Below are 21,771 nucleotides of genomic sequence, written 5' to 3'. Positions count from 1 at the left end.
ATAAATTAAAAAAAGGCTATTGTCACATACTAGCAACTACTAGCTAGATTGACATCTTTTGATGCTGTGAGTTCTAAAATCTCATGTGCGCTGGCAGTCATTCTGCATGATTACCCCCCTGTGTTGGATCTAATAACATAGTGTAAGTGGAGCAAAGGTGGTAGGATTCAGTGTCAGCGTTCTTGAAATTTTAAATCCAAACCAACAAAGAAGAAAAAAACCCACAGAAGTTTCTAAGGTTGCTCTCTGGAATAATAAATTGTTGCCCTTCAACAGTCTCCACAGTAGAATAATACATTTAATAAATTCACAGTACAAATCGGAGGAAAATATCAAATGTGTGTAATTAAAGTAAAGATAAAAAAAAAAAAAAAAACTGTTTCGGAAAATTATTATGTCAGAACAGTGAGGAAATTTGCTACTTTTACAGCACTGACAAAATGGACTGATATGACCTATATGCCTATGAGTATTTGAATTATTCCTTGTCAGCTGGTTTGAAACTCATAAAGCCATGAACCTACTGTATTATTATGTCACAAATTGACACGTCATAAAATACTTGCTACTCAAGTGAAGTTACATAAAGACTGTTAATACTTTTTTTTTTAACTTAATGTCTTGTTTTTGATAAAAGAAATGCTAGTCTAAAATGAAATGTATATTTGCATTTGAAATTGCTCCAAAGACAATGTTTCTAGTCAAGAAAATAGTTTGCTGCTATGCACAACGTGCATGCGGAATTGGCCACTTTTTTACTCACAACTGCCACCTCTGGCCAAAAGTGTAACTGCAGCATCTGTGTAAAGCTCATGCTTGGTGCGCGTCCGAGTCCGTGCGCTCAAATAAATTTAAGAAAATAAAGTTTTTTTGGAGTCTGAGCTGGAGTTTGGGCTGTTTTTTTTCAGTTTCTATCCCAATTGTGTCGTACACTCGCTAAAACAGTGGTGTCCAAACTCAGTCCTCGAGGGCCGGTAGTCCTGCAGGTTTTTGAGGTTTCCCTGCTCCAACGCACCTGTTCCAATCAACAAGGTCGTTATCATGCTTATGCAGAGCTTGCTGATGAGCTTCAGCTGTGTTGGAGGAGAGAAATATCCAAAACCTGCGGGACTACCGGCCCCCGAGGACCGAGTTTGGACACCACTGCGCTAAAACAAAACTACTATGTCGTAGTGTCACGTCAGCCTTCACCATTCCGCCAACCAAGGCAAAATACAAGCGCACTTATTAGCGCAGTCATAGTTAAAAAGTCTGGGCTCTTTATACTCATATGGGCATTGGTGGAGCATGCATGATGTTGAAAATTCTTCAACATTAACATTTTAAACTCCACAATACACCTTTAAGAAATAAAAACTTTAGTTATATAGATCTAAAAAAAGAAAAAAAGAAGAAGAAATCAATTGGTTGTTCGTTGTTAAGTAAATTGTACAACAATTGTAAATATCTACAACTCCCCCATTATATAGTCAGATATTTATTATTTAAAAAAAACCTTGATTCAGGTCCCCCGGAATTAACCTGCATAATTGCTCCTCAAATTAAATCATTGATTAGCAAAAACACCCTTCAAAGAAAAAAGTTATTTGGAACTGTGTCTTCATTTAAAATCAATACAGCAACTAACAATAATTCCAACAGGTGCATTGTTTATTTATTTATTGATTTTTTTAATGGTTGAATTTTCATAACCTGCTTGTTGTCCCCCCCCCCCCTTTTTTTTTTTAATAAGTTGTCTCAGTATACCTGAGAGACAAACATGAGTGATTGATGGGAAGAATTTTGTTTCTGCATACTTTGGGCATGTTTTACAAGTTCCCGCTGTGGGATAATAACTTCAAGTGTGGATGCTAAACCCAACTGAGCAGAAGTCAGTGTGCTTCCACACAACATGCCAAAGAGGTATTTAGGAGTCTTTTAGGTACGGCATAAGAATGAAACAGAAGCTTGTTGGGTGAAGATTGCAGATAAAAAAAAATGTTATTGCACCTCAGTGCTGGCTTTATTGACTTGATATTTTATGCTACAGCGCTTACAAGCATTACACGCAAAGCAGATCTTACATAACGTTCATTTTAGAGCATGATGATGTGAACTGTTTACAATTAATGCAAGAATCGTGGGAATAGTTCCTGGGTTAAAACATCCAGAGGAACCAACATTAAAACGCTCTTTATTTTTTAAGTTGAAAGAACAAATAACGGCTATATTTAATTATAAATTTCATCCATCCATTTTCTGTAGCGCTTTTAGGGCTTGCAGCTGAGCTGGAGCCGATCCTAGATGACTTTGCCAAGAGCTGTGGTTCATACTGGACTGGTTGCTGGCCAATCAAGTATTAGTTTTTTATGTTCTCCCAAAAATTATCGCGGACTGATAAAAGATAAGGGGCAAATTATATGGAGGGATTCAGACTGTACCAAAGAGCACAAAAGAACACTACAACTAATAGATAACACACCAAATCTCTACCATGCATGTGTTTTTCTTTTATTGTTTCTGTTCATTTGCTTTTGATATCCAACACATTTTTGATATGCTGTCTTGTGGAGTTTCTTTACTGAAAACCAACAAACCCCAAAGAGATGTGTTTTTTTGACGTTTTCAATTTGATGACACACTAAGCAGTAAGCACTCTATTTCAGTGCTGCTTTTGGCAGGCGGTTTAAACTGGGTATTTGTAATTTTACAGATCCTTCAAAAGGATGATTTGCCCCGTTGTGGGCATGATCACAGCCAACTTGATTCATTGTCATTCAGACCAACTCTTCTCATTGCAATGGCAGTCTCACATGTATGAATGAAATACAATGACATCCAGAATCTGTCTTCTTGTGCTCCAATCAAATTCACCAACATTGCTTTAGACCAGTGATTTAACTACTACGCCGGACTTAAATGTGGTCGCAACAGGCGTATAGTTTCGACGTCTTTCCGCCACAAAAATGTCAGCTGTGCCAGGCACAAGTCAAAGGACACACCCTCGCTACGGAATGGCCAGCGTGGCGCAGAACAGAGGTCAAATCCCCAAACATGCAAAGCGAGGCTTGCTTCTAGTGTTGTTCCGATACCGAGCCTGGTATCGCTAGAGGCCCCGATACTGCATTAAAACAGTGGTATCGGTAACGGTGAGTACAAACAAGTAACATGCCGATACCATTAATTCTGACGCTAAAATAGGATGCAGCATCTTGTGTCTTGCTCATGCACAACATTCACTGATGTGTGACTTGTTCACTGCATGCCGAGCTAAGATATCCTATTGGCCCTTGAATGCTCTGAACCAATGGCAGGACAGCTTTTTCATCCATCCATTTTCTTAACTGCTTGTCCTCAGAAGGGTTGCGGGGGTCGCTGGAGCCTATCCCAGCTGGGTTTGGGCAGTAGGCGTTGTACTCCTAAACTGGTTGCCAGCCAATCGCAGCAGCTTTTTCATGTTGAGAAAAAAAAAACTTAGGTATCGTAATGGTATCAGCATCTGCTGATACTGCAAAGCTGGGTATCGGAATCAGTATCGGGGCCCAAAAAAACGGTATCGGAACAATGCTACTTGCTTCTGCATTAAAATCAGGACACGCCAGAACATCAACATGCAAAAATAGAGCCCTGAGACGTAAGACACCTGAATTGCTTCCCTTCACTTGCTTTCTATTTTTGAAGTCTCACTGAGAAGATTAATTAAGTTGACATATTTGGACCAAACAAACGATCACTCAATACAGATGAAGTCCTTCAGGAGCTAAAGGAAGCAAGAAAAAATTGCGCAACCAGTAAGAGGAGATGTGTATGTGGGGGGCAACACTAAGTTACATGAGGCACTGCCATCACCAGGAGGTCTCTGCAGAGTAATTTCCCAGAAAATCAGGCCTTATTTTCCAAATAGTTCCAATGTGAAGAAATACAGGACACTATGATCCAAATGATCTGTAACTAAGTGTGTTTGTGTGTACTAAAGTTGAACTTGCAGGTTTTTTCACATACAATGAGTGTATTTGTGTTTATCACAGTTACACACAGTCACACAGTCTCTCTCACAGAAACACCAACATACACACATTATGCTTCTTATTACATGAGAAATATGCAGATATGTTCCACATCAGCAAAAGTTTTATTGTCTACGCCAAATTTCATGAAAACCCAACCATCACATCACTTCTGCATATTTTTTTTTACACTGCACACACTAGTTGCAATATTATGTGGGATGCGGACCAAGTTTCTTATCATTTGGGAGTGGTTAGGGGCTGGGCTGGGCATGTGCCGTGCTTGAAGGAGCAGCCGCCCCACTGTCCACACCTCAACGACAAGGTATGCTAAATAAAAAAAATCTTGGCAACATTATGTTATTTGTGACCTCACTAGTCAAAACATGACATTCTGATTAATATTACATGTGTGGAATATGAGTTGAGCAGCAAAATCCAGCCGTTTTTATCTATCCCTGGGGGCGGCCATTTTGCCACTTTCTGTCGACTAAAGATGACAACCAATCACAGCTCAGCTTCAGAAATCAGGTGAGCTGTGATTGGTTGTTGCCTGAATCAGGTGAGCTGTGATTGGTTGTTGCCTGAGCCCTGAGTAACATTGATGTCATCTTCAGTCAACAGCAAGATGGAAAAAAACAGCTGGATTTTGCTTCATAACTTATATTTCACAAATGTAATATTAACCAGAATGTCATGTTTAGACTAGTGAGGTCACATATAACATATTATTGGCAAGAAATGTTTAAGGTTGACTAAGCAGTATACAAAAAGGACGGATGGATACTTCATGGGATTCTTTGTTCCCTGCTTTAGTCTAGTCACGTTATTTAATTGGAGTTGGTTAAATGGAATCGTTGCAACTCAGTATGCAAGAATGCAGCCAGGTCATCGATTCAGTTCAAACACTTCCATTGTGTGTGCTTCGAGTGTGCGTGTGTATGTGTACCTCACTGATGATGCCCACAGCACCATGGATTTTGGCCACGTGACCCAAGAGAGCAGGCCATTGTTGTCCGGCAGTCCGGAGTTTTGGCAGACAGCTGACCAGCGAGGAGGGACTGGCTTGAGACACATCCACCAGAGTGCCTAAAATGGACTCAATTAGAGACTGGTTGCCTAGGTAACTGACCAGGGCAGGCACCTGAGGACTCAACATCTGAAAAAAAAAAGAGTAATATTCAGACTTTTATAATGATTCCAGCAACGTATGGTGATTTTGGTAGTGTGCGGAATGACAAAGCAGAAAGTTGAATGTCTCTTTAAGAGGTGAAAATCAGAGCGAGATGAACAGTGTGGCGACTGATGATAAACAAAGACATGACTGTTGGACCGTCTGTGCAATGAACTGTTCCTCCTCATTATCCACAGCTAAACAGAATTGAATCAGACGATTGCAGAACACTCCCGCTGCTTCAATTTAAGTCACTTCATCAGAATAATCACATTTACATCAAAACAGTACCAACTCCTCGGGACTTCTTTCAAATGTTTTCATATACACACTTAGCTGCGAAATTGAAATACACAACACAACATGAGTTCTGTTTGCCGTTATGTGGTGACACAATACCTACCAGAACTAAAGAACTAACAAAACACCTTGTGGTGTGTATTTGTTGCAATTTCTTTAGGGACATTTTATTCAATCAACATAGCTAGCACATGGATTTCTTTTTTACCGGCAGATGGTTTAGTTATGATTGAGTCCTGTGAACTCTGCCACAGTAAATTCTGTAGAGTAAATTTTACCTCTAAACAATCTTTTTTGGTCCCACTCTAAACTGAGTAAAATGTACACTTGGAAGGGAGTAAATTATTCAGAGTAAAATTTACTCCAAGTATTTTTTTAGTGTGTATGGGGGAATGTGCCTATCCCATGAAAAAAAACATTAAAGATTTTTCCTTCAGAAATTCTACGTACATTTTTGTAAAAAGAGAAATGGACAAAATTGTACTAGTTTATTTAATTTTTTTTTTTTTAAAGTTACACACGGGTTGAGGAACGAACTCACGACCTTCAGCTTGGGAGAGTGCCACTCTACCACCTGAGCTATGCCACGCCGACTGTTTGCTTAAATCCAAAAGGAGACCAAAAACATAGTTTGGACGTACGAAGATTCCAGCTGACATGAGCGATATACTAACTCACAGCCGGAGCTGCGTGGCTCAGGGTGTAGATCGGCTTTCTCCTAGCCTGAAGTTGTGGGTTTGTTCCTCAACCCTTGAATGGCTTTATTATTATTATTTATTTATTTATTTTATTTTTTTTACTCTCTTCCTAGTATAAATTTTACTCTGTTTAGAGTGGGACCAAATAGACTCTGTTTAGAGTAAAATTCACTCTACATTGCCTGCACACTCTAAAAAACAGTTGGGTCAAAAATGGTCCAAACTTCTACTTGGGGGTTAATTTGAACCAACATTGAGTCAAGAAATGGGTCTTTTAGTGTAAAACAATTTTGTATAAAACGACCCAGAAAGTTGGGTCAAATTGACCCATAAAGTAAATCGGTCCAACCATAATTGGGTTACTTTTGACCCAACTGTTTTTAGAGTGCAAAAATATTTTGGCAATTATTTTGTTGTCTATGCTTTAGAGCACTGTTGAAGTTTTCTTCTTTCTTTTTTTTGCACACACACACGAGTAGTCCTGACATTCAGTCAAGCAACACGCAGAAAATAAATACAATCTCACCAGTGGATGTTGCTCTGCCACCATTTGAAGCAATCTGATCAGGTGTTGTTGTTCTGCGGAATCCAGCTGTGACATTAAATCGGTGAGCTTGCCAAGGTGACGGTGTATGATATCAGATTGTCTGGGGTAGACTGAGGGGAGCACACGGAGGAGCATGTGGTTGCCTGTGGACAGACGTGGAAAGCTACAGATTTTGTTGTGTGCAAAGAACACAGGTCACCTTTTTATTTGAATCATGCTCAACTGTTATGTACAAGTCAATGCCACCTTCCTATAGATAGGTGTGAGTAGTGGATCAGATGAATTATTAATAGTCGGGTACAAATGTGCTCCTTGCCTAATAAAAGGTGGTTACAAAATGGTTATACTGTATCTGAATATGAAACACGTGTTGCTGAAAGCTCTGACTCATATTGGAAGAATAGACGCACAATTTTACAAACAAATACACAGCACAACAACATGTTGCACTTATCAGCCATCTTAAAACAATTTAACGCACTGATTCAACACAGTTGACTTTTCAAGAGTCAAACTTTTGCATCCCACAGAGAACTACATGTAAGAAATTGGGCAGGAAATAAAGTACATGTATGTCTTACAGTCAATTATGGGGATTATACAGAATATGTCACAGATGCGCCAGGGTCTGTGACAAATTACAGAGCAGATGTTGGATTTCCTGTATCTGCTGGTGGCCATTGATAATAAGGAAAAAGCTTGTTGAATGGACAGGAACTGAATGATAAATGCACAATAAATGGAAGAGTAAAAAAAATCTTATAAGACAGCAACATTTATGGATGTACATCAAATGCAATGCTTAACAAGGCATACTTTTTTTTTTTTAAACAGATCGGCCTTGGTGAATTATTGCACTCTATGAAATAACATTCTACAAATATATGTGTCTAGTCCTGATAGCCTTGATAAAATGCTTTTATTTTGTCTAGTCTATCTTATTTTGTAGTTGCTATGCAGTTGCAATGTTCATTGTGATGATGAAGTTCTCAGTTGCTATGGTCCTGTAAAAGTCACTCTTGTTGCGTCATATTGGCTTTTATCCTGTGATTTCTGTCATATGAAATTGTGGCTTGACCTAGCTGGAGTTTCTGAGTTGCACTTTCATCCGTATTTCAAGGTGCTTTAGTTGAGATTTCTTTCAGCACGTTGAGGTTTTCTATCTCTACTTGTCCATGCAAGCTGTTCTTCCATATGTTCGAGGTGACTTCCATGCATCCAGCCCTGCTTTCTGTTGTTACTTTGTTTTACTCTGTTTTCCAAATCCCATGTCTTGATTGCGCTTGGTTTCTAACCCACGTGACATGATTATTGTATATTAGCCTCAAGGAACTGATTCACCCCATGCGTCAACAACTGCCTTGCAGGCTACGATTCCAATCAATTTAACTCATTCACTGCCATAAATTATTATTATTTTTTAAAAAGCTTATTAAAAATTAGGGGCGACAGGCGATTAATTTTTTTTATTGTAATTAATCGCATGACTTGACTAGTTAACTCACGATTAATCACAAAATTGATATCTGTTCTAAATATACAATAAAAAAAATGCTAGGTTTTCATACTCTTGTTAACAAAAGTGAAAAAGATGTTAAACTAATAGAAATAGTTTAAATGATTTTTTGACGTTTATAGCCGTCAATTGCAATGAATGAATTAAAAAAAGAAAGAAAACATTATAAAAAAATTGGGGCGTCAGGCGATTAAAATTTGTAACCATAATTAATCGCATGACTTGACCAGTTAACTCACAATTAATCACACATTTTAAATCTGTTCTAAATGTACAATAAAACAAATCTAGGTTTTCATACTCTTGTTAACAAAAGTGGGAAAAAATGTTAAACTAATAGAAATAGTTAAAATGAATTTTTGACGTCTATAGCCGTCAATGGCAGTAAATGAGTTAAACAGACGCTCTCAACAATCCCTGAAAGTTTAAAGAATATAACTACTAGTAGCGCATTGGTGGACAACAAGTAGAATCGCAAGTGTGTCATGGATCTGTATCAAACAATTGACACTGAGAAAGTTGAGAACTCATGTGCTTCCAGGTCCCAGGCAGGACACACTTTATGAAACTGTTCATGGCCCAAATTAAATACATAATGTGTTTAAATATAATCTATTGTCCAGTTGCTTTACGTTTCACATCAAGGTGATGCACAGTTATAACTCATCTCAACGAACTGCTGCTTTCAATGTAAAAACACACACACAACTGTGGGAAGGTTACCCATAAATATCAAAAGGATGCATCAGTCATACTTGTTAGTCCAATTCCCCCGTCCAGTACACTTAAGACCCAGCTCTTCATAGAATTAGACACATACGGCACAGGTCATGTACAGAGACAAAGCTTTTTATAGCCATAAGGCTGAAGCTAAAGCTGAAGCATTTATGGGACTCTTCTGAGGAATTTTAAGGGTCCGCACAGGAACACGTTGTGGGGGATTTCAAGAGTTAGACTTTTGGCCCCACAGGCACGCACACATCTAAACACATGGAGCACATGTGGGAGAATAATATATACACTGTGAAAACTTGCAACATTTCCCTTTTAAGCTCTGCATACACTGGAAGATTTCTGAGGTGTTGTTTTTAAATCCCAACTCACACATTAACAGTAAATCTCCCACACTATATGCTGCTGTTGGTGCTGGTCCATTTATTACCCGAAGATGTCACTAGTGTGTCTTATTGTTTGCGCTGAAAACCCAAATAGAAACACAGATGTTCATCTTTCATGCCATTTTTGGATTGGATGTTCTTTTATTCATTTTGAAGGGAAATCTAGCTTCATCTGTACAAGATCATTGTCATGTCCAAATACATTTCTTCACTTAGTCCTCTCTCGCTGCCAGTCGCTTCTCGTTTTCCGTGTACAATGATAAACTAACAGTGACTCACAGCACCTGAAATCAGTACGATTCAAAATTGAGTCAAGGAACTTATTTTATTTTTTTTTTTACTGTAACCTGCTTTACTCACGTGTGGAATTTGACCTGTCCAGCCCTAACTGACATAACCCAACCAATCCTTCCAACAGTCCAACGCCTCTTCTATACGGCTTGTCATTAGGGTGCCTAAGGGCCCCAGGTGAGCTGGGGCCTTTCCCAGCTGACTGGGTGAGAGGTGGGATACACCCTGGGCTGGTCGCCAGACAAATGCACATGAAAGGTGACATGTATTTAGATAATTACATAATGGGAACAAAAACACTGAAAATGACTGTGGTAACAAAACCACCAAATGACAAAATCATTAAGTTAAAATTGTGCATTCAAACCATTAGAGCTGTCTTCAAATTTCGATTTATGAAGACATGCGCTGTACGTGAACACCACATGTGTTTTTCTCTCAGACCACAGCCGCATGTTTGGGTTTCTCTGCTTATTTTTGAAATATTAAAGTCTCACATTTAATATACAACATCTTTGCTAGCTTGTCTCCAAGTTGCTTGACATGGGCCATAAATTTGGATTGTTTGCTCTTTCTCTGACATTCTGCAGAAATGTCTAATATATATCAACTTTAAACATCACCCATCCATTGCAGTTGACTTGTTGTGCAAGAGAAATTATGCTAGAAAATAAAGTTGTATGTGCTCAGAATCTTCAGAGAAGTGAAACTTTGAACGTTTGTAAATGTAACTTCTGTAATTTGTAGAATTTCAACAAAATGTGGAAAAATACGTTGACCTCTAAACCCTGAAATTCAAACGAGCCTCAGGCGTAATGTCACTTAAGTCATCCCATCGTGCCCGACCTCAGTTTAGTGAGCATCGAAACGCAATTTAAATTTACGGCCCTCTCGAACTAAGTCAACATAACAGCCATTAATGTCTAAACCGCTGGCAACAAAAGTGAGTGAAAATGTCCAAATAGCCCCCAAAGTGTCAACAATTTGTGTGACCACCATTATTTACCAGAGCTGCCCAAGTTGCCACTGGAATCCTCTTCCACTCCTCCAAGACATCATTACAGTAGGTGGCTTTGAGTTTCGGTCTGGGATGGCTGTTTGTATCCCACAATTATATTGTTGAGAAACCACTCTGCGGCCCGGTTTCTGAAGGGACGGGTTCGTGCTCTGCTTCAGTATGTCAGGAGGCCCACTGTAAATGCTTCCAGTAATCCATGTCTTTAGTAATCTCATATTGTACTCAGCAGTATCGAGGTTAATGGCTGTATGGAGGCATTTTCAGGGGTCAGTAATACATGCTTAACACTGACTACTTTATGGCAAAGTTTCTTCTGTATTGTCCCATGAAAAGTTATAATAAAAGTATTTATAATAATGTGAGTGTGTCATTTTGTGGGATACTGTACTATACTATTCCATGTATTCCCATTGCGACTAATGTCATGTTCTTAAAAGATACAGTACAGTACAGAGGTAAAATCCTGTATACGGTATATTAATATATCACACTTGATGGTTCTTAGTCCAGACTGAATAAATTATCTTTTTCTTTCACCTACAAAGCATTCAGCCACATTATAATAAAAATAAAAATTAAAAATAAGAAGGAATCTTGCATGTGTAAAGTTATGGAAAAACCTGTGATGCAGCACAATGGGTCAGCATTTCATCCTGCTGAGTCAGCAGTGACCGAACATGAAAACAGTTTTTTAGTGCCACTTTCCATCATTTCAGCGTGAGTCAGCATTGTCAGGAAGTAAAGGAAAACTTTAGTTATCTTTCCAGCATATAATTTACACATTCATAGCAAGAGTGTGACTTGTTTTGATTGCTGCGTATGAGACTGCAACAGCCAGTAGCCTAACAGTTTATGTTAAATCTCAAATTGGGCAAAAAGAGAATAGTCAGATGTGTGAATTGTAACATAAAGGACACTTGTAGCAACATATACATTTTAAAGCACAAATTAGAACATATTTCTTGTCCTGTGGAAAGTGTGTACCTGAGCAAGCTGCTTCTCCCAACTCTAGAATAGTATTATGGCAAAATTCTGTCTATCGGGAACTTTTTTTTCATGCTGCACTTACGTTATATAGCATACAAATACGAGATAATACAAAAATTGCCAACCTTACTGTAAGAAATAAACAGCACAAATCAACACGGAAGTGGTAAAACTGCTAGTGTCACATCAAAATATACGCAACAAAAAAAGATCAAAAATCTGAACTTTACGGTAGTATTAATTTACGTATTGAATTTTCGATCCACCTCATTGGCAAAGTAGATACACTGTTTTTAATGGTTATTTCCAAAGCACACAAATGAGTTTGACACCCCTGTTCTAAAGTAACGTAAACTACAAATGAACAGCAACATTTACAACACAATTCATGATAGATCATGAAACCACTCATTTATTCCACCCAGCTAATGATCAGGTACAATACACAAATACACAAAGACTAAACAGACACAGAGAAAGGCCAAATCTTCAGATCCCATGAGGAAGTAATTAGGTCCATCCACTACACTAAACACACAAAGGTATACACACACACAAAGAAACATACAGTCCCTACAGCTATACACATAACCAACAGCAGAAATCAGTGAGGCCATTTAAAAATGTATATACAAAAAGATCTCTCTTTCACACAAGCGCACACAAACTCTGCATGGGTCAAAAATCAATCTCTCTCTCTTCTTCCATTACCTGCTTCCCCTCCTCCCTGTGTGTGAGTCGCTGCAGCGGCAGTAATATCTGATTACGACATAGAGGCTACCTCCAACGACGCATTACTCACTGCCTCGCCGTATTTGCTCTCAGGCTGGGGCACTGCTCACATTTCAACAGCACAACGAAGCAAGTTTTGAAGTTGGGAAAATGCTCTGGTTTGGTTTTAATGTGACCATTTTTTTAAATGCAGCATGAAATGAAATAAAATGTACTACAAGATAGAGTCATAGATGACTTATTCCAGGCGGGCTAAACAAAGTAGGGGAGAAAGTAATGGTACATGGAACAATTATCTTCGATGTGCAATAATTGTGTAATATTGGGGTAACAAAAAAAAAAAACTTCACAAAAAAATGCCATTTGATAAAGTCCACATTGCGCAAAAACATGTGGAACTATAAGTCCACAAAAAAATAAAAAATAAATAACCCACAAATTCCAATATTGAATAATACACGTTTTCAATGGTTGCATCATATCTTTTGACAGACTTCCTACAGCAATTGGATGACTTTGTAAAAAGAGAAAAGGAAGAAAGTTTCCTACCCCGTCTGTATGTTACTACTACCATACAAAAGAGTGAAAATAGGTAATTTCGAAAACAGTGCTATGTGGGATGCTGTCAACTTCCAATTTGTTTGTATTATGACACAATTTTTCCACAAGAAATGATCATAAACCCGTCCCATCTTTGTAAAACCCTCATGTGATTGGGCAAGTAGCGGGCGTCTGTGTCAACACAGAAGGGGCAAAGGGGGGTTTCAGTCATGCACACCAACTGGGGCAAAGGAGGGGCCAGACTGCATATTGCTACATGGTGAGAGACCACATGCAACTAAAGTGAAAACGAAAATGGCATCAAAACACAAAGTAAAAAGCGGACAGATTTTAAAGGTAAGAGTTCAAGGACAGAGTGCAGACTTTGCAAAATAAAAATTTCCTTTACTCTGATGTGAAATGTAAAAAGTATGCCAACCACTGTTAATATGATAATAAAGGCTTCTGAAGTCTTGCGTGACGGATGACCTATTTTTCCCCAAAAGGTGAAAGTCTCATTTGAAGATCGCTGTAGAATTTATGTTGACGTCTGATAATATTTACAGTTTTGGCTCAAACTCAAGTAGAAAGTATTTACAACCTTCCTTTCTTCTGAAAGCAGTATTTCATAATAATCATTATCAGTGGTAATGAAAAGGATGGGGGGCCAAAATGCTGACCATATCATCTCTAAAGGTGAAACTAATGGTAAAAGTTGCTTCAAATGGTTAGACTCTTACAATTAAGAATCTCCCCATAAACGGATGTAAAACCTGTAATTATGTTTCATTATAGCCGTGACCTGCAGGAGAATTATGTGCATGTCAACAGCTTATAGGCAAATACAGTTAAGTCAAGCTCTCCCATAGTGCAGTTGACTAATTGAAAACAAACAAGTTGTGCGTGAGTTGAATTCAACAAGGCCCATTCTTTGACTCTGAATCTGGCTGGACTAGACGACACTGCTCGGCTTCCTGCCAAGCATTGCTCAGCATTTAACAAGAAAGAATGGGAGCGGTAGAAAGGCGGAGGGGGGAGGATGCGGAGGGGGAGGAACAAATGTTGCATGAGGTATCAGGGAGGGAGCGCTTGAAAAAGAGAGTGGTGGACCGTAGAGAGTGCGAGACCGGAGGGGACCACGGTGACTGACAGAGCATTTCCTCACATGCACGCAAAAACAAAGAGAAACACAAGGAGGCAAGGCATTTTCCGCACACATCTGTTTTAGTCTCCCACCTGTGCACACTCACTCACACCTACGCATACACACACAGCAGAGCAGTATGTTGTACTGGAGGCTCCCCCTGGCAGTGGGTGCCTGGTCGATGTGTGTGTGTCTGGCTCTGACCTATGACGATGATATCGAAGTCAACTATGCCGACACCTACTACAACGAAATCACAGAGGAGGACACACCAGAACGTAAGTGTTACTTTCCCCAATGAATTACATATTTTAATGCTTCCCAGTTGGGCTTTTATTTGATTCTGTTTTTTCATATTCTAATAACTGTTATGTTACAGCAATGGCTGTTACTTGTTCATCTAGCAGTAATATAAGGGCGCATAAGAGGGCTATGTAATTTGTTTTGTGATTCATTAGAATTATATTGCTGTTTAGATTGTACTACAGTAAAAGCTCCAAAATTGCACCAAAAGTGTTTGGAGAGAGAGAAAAAAAGCATCAGAGGTTGAACAGATCTTTATCAATGGCACCAACACAGTACTAGTAGTGGTAAGGAAGAAAATTGTAAAAAAATAAAATAAAATAAAAAAATAAAAAATATATATAAAAAAGCCTTGCATGGGGAATTGGACTTGTACATCCTACATAGCAACAAAAACGCAATCATAAAGCTGAAGATCGTATGGTGCATTTCAACTGATTGGCTAATGTACAACACTTAATCCATTCTAGCAATAACCATAAAATGCCAATAGGGGGCGGTGTTGCTTGTCAAACACCTCCTTGTTTGCTCTGCATTACGATTTTTCCAGCTGTCTTCAAAGGGTGAATAGACATAATACAGAGACTTCTCTTTATATTTGTATTGTACCTAAAAAACAAAACGTACTTTTATCCATCCACTGAGCACAAAAAAATGAGAGGAAAAAGAATAAAAAGCAAAAGTCTGGTTTGAAAGTTCAACATAATGTGCTCAACTTCGGGGGTTCCACTGCATTCTATCAGGTGTGAGAAAGCTGTTAATTGTTATCTTCATATTTTAGCGCATTCATATTTGCTGACTAGTTGATTAGCTGATATTAGTTGACTTGTAAAAGTTACAGGTACTTAAGGTTGGAGTCTTGGACAAAAATAAAATAAATAAAACATTACTCTCAGATGCTAGAATGTAATGCTAGAATGTAGATGTAATGTTCGTGTGACTGTGTGCGTGCACGCGCGCCCAGCTTGAATTTTGCATGTTTGTTGATTTAAACCTAGCGGGAGTTCTCAGTTAAACAGCAGCAAACGTCGCTCCAGGAGCAACCTAGTTTTTATAAAGCTGAATGAAGCTCATTTAGTGTACTATGAGACCACTAGTAGTATGTGTAATAATGAGGAAAAACTAGTCACACTAAAAGAAAAAAAGTTAAATTATTGAAGTAAGGAATTTTAACTCTGGGAAGCATGTAGTGTTTAAGCACACCTTGCCTGCTTACTATCTCATCCCCACGATTCTAAGTCATGTAAGGAGTTGAAGATCAAAATTATGTAATTTCATTCACAGACCCACTGAAACCTACTATCAATATTTATCTGACCTACTTTTGTAAGTCACTGTAAGCAGCCAGAGCAGAATGCCTCAAGGTTTTTTTTTTTCCTTCATTTTTCTCTCTGTCAGAATTCACTAGCCTAAAACGTGCCTTTGACTTGTAACTACAGGAACCAGATTATTTTAAGGTCGTTCTGGAGGTAGTAATGAATGATGTCTCTCGAGTGGGTGCTGCTAAGGAGGCACGGAAAAAATGCTGGGTGGAGGAGACCATAAGTGCTATTCAAAACAGTTCGCAGGTGTAAGATGTTGACGTCATTTCTTCAAAACAACCCAAAGATGGAGAACTAAAGAACACTTTTCCCTCTGAAGTTTGTACCACTTAAAAGTTAGCAAATTAATCTGCGCCCCCAATGCTACATTTTTCTTAGCTTTTGGCTTTAATATGATCATATTTCCATCAATTGAAAATGTCATATCTTGCCCAGTCAAACATCATTATGTTAATTAGGTGCAGCTTCCAAAACATTACAGTGGGTGCGTACTGTAGCTTTACACTTGATGGGTGGGCAAGCACCTCCGTAACTGTTACAGTTGTCTGGCTTCCAAATGCTTTACGTAGTCATGTTGACACTGGTCCATGTAGCTTTCATAGTTCTGCTCAACGGACCCCAACCACACCAGAGTGTGTTTGCAAGACCACCTTTTAAAGCTGGCTGGGTCCATTTGTTTGGTGCACCCCAGGGTTTGGATGATCACCAGAATTCCTTTTAACCAAACAAAACTTGTCAACGGTTAACCCACCCTCGATGTCAGACAATGGACTTAGGTCATTCACAACTTCAAAGTGCTTTGGTACACAGCAGTAGAAAAATTACTCACACTCCCATTTTGTTCTACCCCACATGCCTTTTTGTAGAGATGGGAAAATGAAGCCTCATGAAGCTTCATGAAGCACTTTTACAATTTTTTTTACTCCTCTAGATGGTGCTCTTGGTTCAAATATAAAGGCTAGTGCAATGAAAATGTATTACATTTCCACTGCCTTTTTAAACCAATAGTGCCATCTAGAGGAGTCAAAAAATATCACAAGTGCTTCATGAGGCTTCATTTTCCCATCACTACCTTTTTGTACTTCAAGACAAAAGACATTTCACTAGAAAATTTGCAGGAGGAATTTGTTAACTAACTAACTAGGTTGTGCTTTCTCATTCCGTTGTCTGTCTCTAGCCACACCGAGTGCTGCCCCCTGTAGTTCTCCGGACCTCACCAAATGGGACAAAATCTTCTCAATGCTGGAGAATAGCCAGATGAGGGAGAACATGCTTCTCCAGTATGCCGATGACATTGTCAAAGTGGAGATGGGGTCTCTGCGTGGGGAAATACTCAGGTCAGTTGGATGGTGCTGCTGACAAAAAGTATCCGAATCCTGTTGAATAACATCTGGTGTTTTACAATTTCCAAAGAGATGATCACTTGAGTCATGCAAAAGTTATGGCGTCATTATATTTAGTCATAATGGATTGAGGTTACTCCTTCCTGATCCTTGATGTTGTTTTCGTTGGCTAGGTTTGTGGCCCAATATGGTGGCTCATGTGGGGTTGCAGTGGAGACAGCCGGAAGGAGGATGGCCTTGCAGTTGGAAGGAAAACTAAGGGAATCCCTGGAACGATTAAAATTTGGAGATTACGTTTCCACTGCTGGTGGTAATTCTGTTGGGAATTCAAACAACCTTGAGGCAATGCTACAACAGCTTCTCTCGGCCACACGAAGCCAAGCGACCCGACTTGGCAAGCTTGAAACAAGCTGCTTCAACAACCCAGAAGGTGCGAAAGCAACATCGCAACTTCCACAGGGTGGAAGAGCTAGTCATAGAGAACAGGAGGTTACAACACAGGAAGTTGCTTGGGAGGCAGCTTTGGCTGTGCTGCAGCAGACAAGAATGGAGATCCAGGAGGTACTAAGTTCATCACGGCACAGACACCTGCCTGCAGGTAAACTGTCGGTTGTCTCATCTTTCCCCCTTTGAATACCAGAATATGTCCTAATTTGTCTCTCTTTGGGGTTGCCTTCATTTTTTTGTTACTTGACATCCAAATTTACATAAACTTTCTTGACACATTCAGGTCATTCTTCAAATCCAATTATCAGAGACCCCCACCCCCACCCGACCCAACTCACCTCCTTTTTTCTCAGTTATTTGTCTACAGGCAATATAAGCCCCTTCTTTTATATTTGCTGACAGTATTGTCCGATGATATAGTATAGTTAACTTTTCCAAGGTTCATCAACTTATTTTTGGTACCTAAACATAGTTACGTAGCATATTACGTTTATATGCACAGTGCACACTCGGAAATTACAATCTCCACCCCAAAACATGCATCCATCAATTGGAGATTAAACAGCAACCATACTGAACTGGCAAAGAACAAACACCACTCAAATGCACCAAACCTTCATCCACCAATTGGAAATTACAGAACTACCGATATTGAACTGGCAATGAACAAAAATACCTTCAAAATGGTTTCAGTCCAAACTTTTCTTTCAATCTTTTCAGCATGATACCATTATGATTCAGTTTGAATTAATGAAAGGGTTGAGATATAACACACACGAGGGAGACGTGCTCACAAGACGATCATGATAAACCCTCACCACAAACCCTGGGGACAAACAGAATCAAATGGGAATCATCATGAGAACACCCAGTATGTCCAAAATGTACTCTTTCACCAATGTTACAGGAATGGCAGAGAACAACCATCTAAATTTGGATTTTAGCTATAAAATAATATTTTCAATTGATAGGATAGAATGATATTGTCAACTCTTCAGTTGGTAAATTACATCATTATGACATCCTTTTTGGGGGGGTCAACTTCCACATATGACTTTTGATTTGTGTCATATTTGATACATCCAGTCATAATGTTTTCAATTTGTACATTCATAACTGTCAAAAATATAATAATAATAAACAGACCTATCAAACATATTAGTCTTTCCAAAAATCAGAAAGAACATTTCCCACTATTAATAAGTCCAGGTGTCTCTCTTTACTCAATTGGGGCGATCTCGCAAGGCTGCTGGAAAAGCTATCAGCTGGATGACACTGCCCTCTAATGGATTATCCGTGCAATGTATGTGTCAGATCGTATACGTCGGGGTTTTAACCCCTAGGCGTTATTGTGACCATTTTTTGACTTTTTGTTGGTTCTGACCAAGCCATTTCAAAATAAAATACTGCCCACGGGTTTAATGGGGGAAAAAATATTATACTCATGAAATAGAGGGCTCAAAATGTCTTGTATTTATTATGATACGTTTGGCTTTATAGGGTTAAAAACAATAAAACTACCATTACCTTTTTTACTTTTGTAACTTTAATGCATGTAAAGAAAAGTCTTACTAGGGTGTGTCAGAGACCTCTTCAGCTTTATGGAATTGGTCTTTGTTCCATCTGCATTCATCCATTTTTTCATAAAGTACTATATGTGAACATGACTGCACTGGGTATCATCAGATGATAGATGAATTCCTTCATGATCTCTATTACACCCTCTTGCCACGCAGGTAATGAGATGGCAATCCTCTTCCCCATGCGTTCCCGTCGCATCTACACTTCAGTGATACCAGAAATCCCTCTTTCACTGTCCGCCTTCACTGTTTGCCTGTGGGTGAAGCCAGTCGCAGTCTCCAACAAAACGGTTCTGTTATCTTACGGTAACCGTCGCAACCCCTATGAGATCCAACTCCTGCTCAGTCACACTTCAGCCCTGTTCACCATAGGAGGAGAGACTCACCTGGTGGAGGCACGGGGTGTAGTCAAGCCAAAAGGTCCAACGGAATGGCTCCACCTATGTGGGTCATGGTCCTCTGAGCAGGGCCTGGCATCCTTGTGGGCAGGTGGGAAAAAGGTTGCTTCCACACCGGGAGTGGCAGAAGGACACATCCTGCCAGACGGAGGCTCACTCCAACTGGGACAGGAAAGGAATGGTTGCTGCCCTCTGACCCCAAGCAGCAGTGGGAACGGGGTGCCAGGGTTTGAGGCAGGGTTTGATCCCAAGCTGGCATTCGCAGGAACAATGACAGGAGTGAACATGTGGGACAAAGTGCTGCCGGAGGAGAAGATTTCGCAGATGGCTTTGAAAGAGGGCCAAGGATGCGAGCAGAGGGGGAACATCGTGGCTTGGGGTGTGACGGAGATGGTGCCACATGGAGGCGCTCTATTCATCAACTAAAATAGACTCCCTAACATTCATCAGCATTGTCCTTGCCTCTCACAAACTTTGTAATTGATCTTATGCTAAAACTGAGGAGACTTTCACTTTGTGCAAATATTTCAATGTTTATTTTTATACCACAATCATTTCAATTAAAGGCCATTTCTCACACTGGCTGCTCGCTGCAACACACAAACACTGTCAAGCATTCATCTTGAAAAACGCGTGTTGTAGCAGGAAACATGCTGCAAGCAATGTTTACCAAAGACCTAATTAGGGTGAAAGAAAGAGTCCATTGTGAAAGTGAGCAAGAACTGAGCCAATAAATAAAAGAACTGACACAAGAGAGGGTAACTAGAGGTAAAAATAATAATAATAAACAAATAAATAAATAATCAATTTTATTGTAGAGTCATTTATTTACTTTTATTGAAACTTTTGCTGCATTTTTGTCTGTCTAGTTTTGTCATAGACAGCAAAAATCCACCTCTTGGCATGTCAAACTTGGTATTTGCTTTTCTATACTAAGAGTCATATAGAGTCATTAAGAAGTACCATGTAAAGAGTGATGTAATGAGCCTTGCAACATGTGATCTATCCAATACTTGTGAGTGAGAAAACTGCTGTGCATGTTTCCTGCCAAGCATAGCCAACTCTAGAAATAACTATTTTGCATAGTTCCATTTTTTTTCCCACTTTTTCTCATCACCAAGCTCAGTCAGTCCCTTGCATTGCTTTGTACTCATCAACATGTTTACATTCATATTAGTCATTCTATGTCTGCATTGTCAGCCCATTCAGTACTTTTTACACATAGTGTAATATATGATTATCTGATATTTTTTTTGTAATGCAGTTACATTGTTTTATTTGTCATTTGACGTTGAACTTTTATATTTTATTGTCTTGTAGAATACTGTATATTAATTGAATATGGTTTCCCTGGTCATGTCAACGGGTGAAAATGAATGTATTTTGTACATAAATGTATTTTGAACGCAGAATGTGGTATGAATAAAACTATAACATTGTATTTGTTTGCCCAAGTGTTTGGTTTCTGAGAGAAACATTTCCTTTTGTGGCTAAAAGATGGATTTTCAAAAGATATTCTGACCCTGATCCTTCTGACCCAAAGATGATTGCAGTGGACATGACACATATCTAAACCAATAAAACACATAATTTGGATGATGTCAACACTTCTGCTTCCCGATTGGCTCCTAGCTAACCAATTACAATCGCAAGTTGATTTGCATGATGTTCATGTTAAAAATGTTGCATATAAGCTTGGTAAGTTTACAGCAATACTATTCTGGCGTCCGCTAGAACAAATAAAAATATGAGATAACATGTTGTTCTTATGTGGGAAAAGAGTCAAAATCAGTAAAAAATTAATAAAATAATAATAATATATTTTTTTAAATGCCCAGCAGAGAAAAATAGGGTCTGAAGGGGTTAAAAACTCAGCAAGCATAGGAAAAAAAATACTAAAATAGTATAACAAATAATTGATGGATTAATTTATTTTCTATACTTTACATCAGCCAATCGTAGATTGCAGAGCAGTAATACAATATAAAATATAGTGTAGTATTTTTTACTGTATACAATTAGATAATATGAAAATAATTAGGCTATTATACAGATTTGTGAACTATAACAAGTTTGTGTGCTGCTGTCACAGGCTAAAATGCTATTTAATTATTATTTTTTTTAAAGGCCCTTGGAGCATTTATTTAATACACTGTATTTTATGTCGAAGCCGTTTCAGCAATGATCTGTTTTGGCATTTATTCAATATCCTTAATATCCATTTTTTTATTCTCTCATACAACATAGTATGTACCTTTATCTGAAGAGCTAATAATTCTGGATGGCTTGAAAGTTAAAAGCAAATATGATGGACGAAGACCATTTAA

At 38.8% G+C, this 21,771-nt stretch overlaps 2 protein-coding genes across 3 annotated transcripts in view; one reads left to right on the top strand and one right to left on the bottom strand.

Annotated features, from left to right (window-relative positions):
* Window positions 1–21,771, bottom strand: part of veph1 (ventricular zone expressed PH domain-containing 1) — a 59,252-nt gene that overhangs the window by 23,334 nt on the left and 14,147 nt on the right. For both annotated transcript variants that reach the window (XM_077566107.1, XM_077566106.1), the window contains 2 exons: window positions 6,685–6,848; window positions 4,936–5,145 (listed from right to left, as the gene is read on the bottom strand). In XM_077566107.1, the coding sequence (XP_077422233.1) occupies window positions 4,936–5,145; window positions 6,685–6,848 (374 nt within the window). The remainder of the gene's footprint in view (window positions 1–4,935; window positions 5,146–6,684; window positions 6,849–21,771) is intronic.
* ptx3a (pentraxin 3, long a) lies at window positions 14,027–20,885 on the top strand. The gene is made up of 4 exons (XM_077566092.1): window positions 14,027–14,329; window positions 16,854–17,013; window positions 17,193–17,617; window positions 19,203–20,885. The coding sequence occupies exons 1-4, from the start codon at window positions 14,191–14,193 to the stop codon at window positions 19,868–19,870; spliced, it is 1,392 nt and encodes a 463-aa protein (XP_077422218.1). The 5' UTR covers window positions 14,027–14,190; the 3' UTR covers window positions 19,871–20,885.

Source organism: Vanacampus margaritifer, chromosome 5 (assembly GCF_051991255.1).
Source record: "Vanacampus margaritifer isolate UIUO_Vmar chromosome 5, RoL_Vmar_1.0, whole genome shotgun sequence".
NCBI lineage: Eukaryota > Metazoa > Chordata > Actinopteri > Syngnathiformes > Syngnathidae > Vanacampus > Vanacampus margaritifer.
This window is presented reverse-complemented; position numbering and strand designations above follow the sequence as displayed.

Bases quoted from the DNA above. Each gene is read 5' to 3' on its own strand.
- ptx3a (XM_077566092.1), top strand. From the start codon at position 14,191: ATGTTGTACTGGAGGCTCCCCCTGGCAGTGGGTGCCTGGTCGATGTGT. The intron at 14,330-16,853 runs GTAAGTGTTACT...GTCTGTCTCTAG, and splicing joins AGAGGAGGACACACCAGAAC to CCACACCGAGTGCTGCCCCC. The intron at 17,014-17,192 runs GTCAGTTGGATG...TTCGTTGGCTAG, and splicing joins CTGCGTGGGGAAATACTCAG to GTTTGTGGCCCAATATGGTG.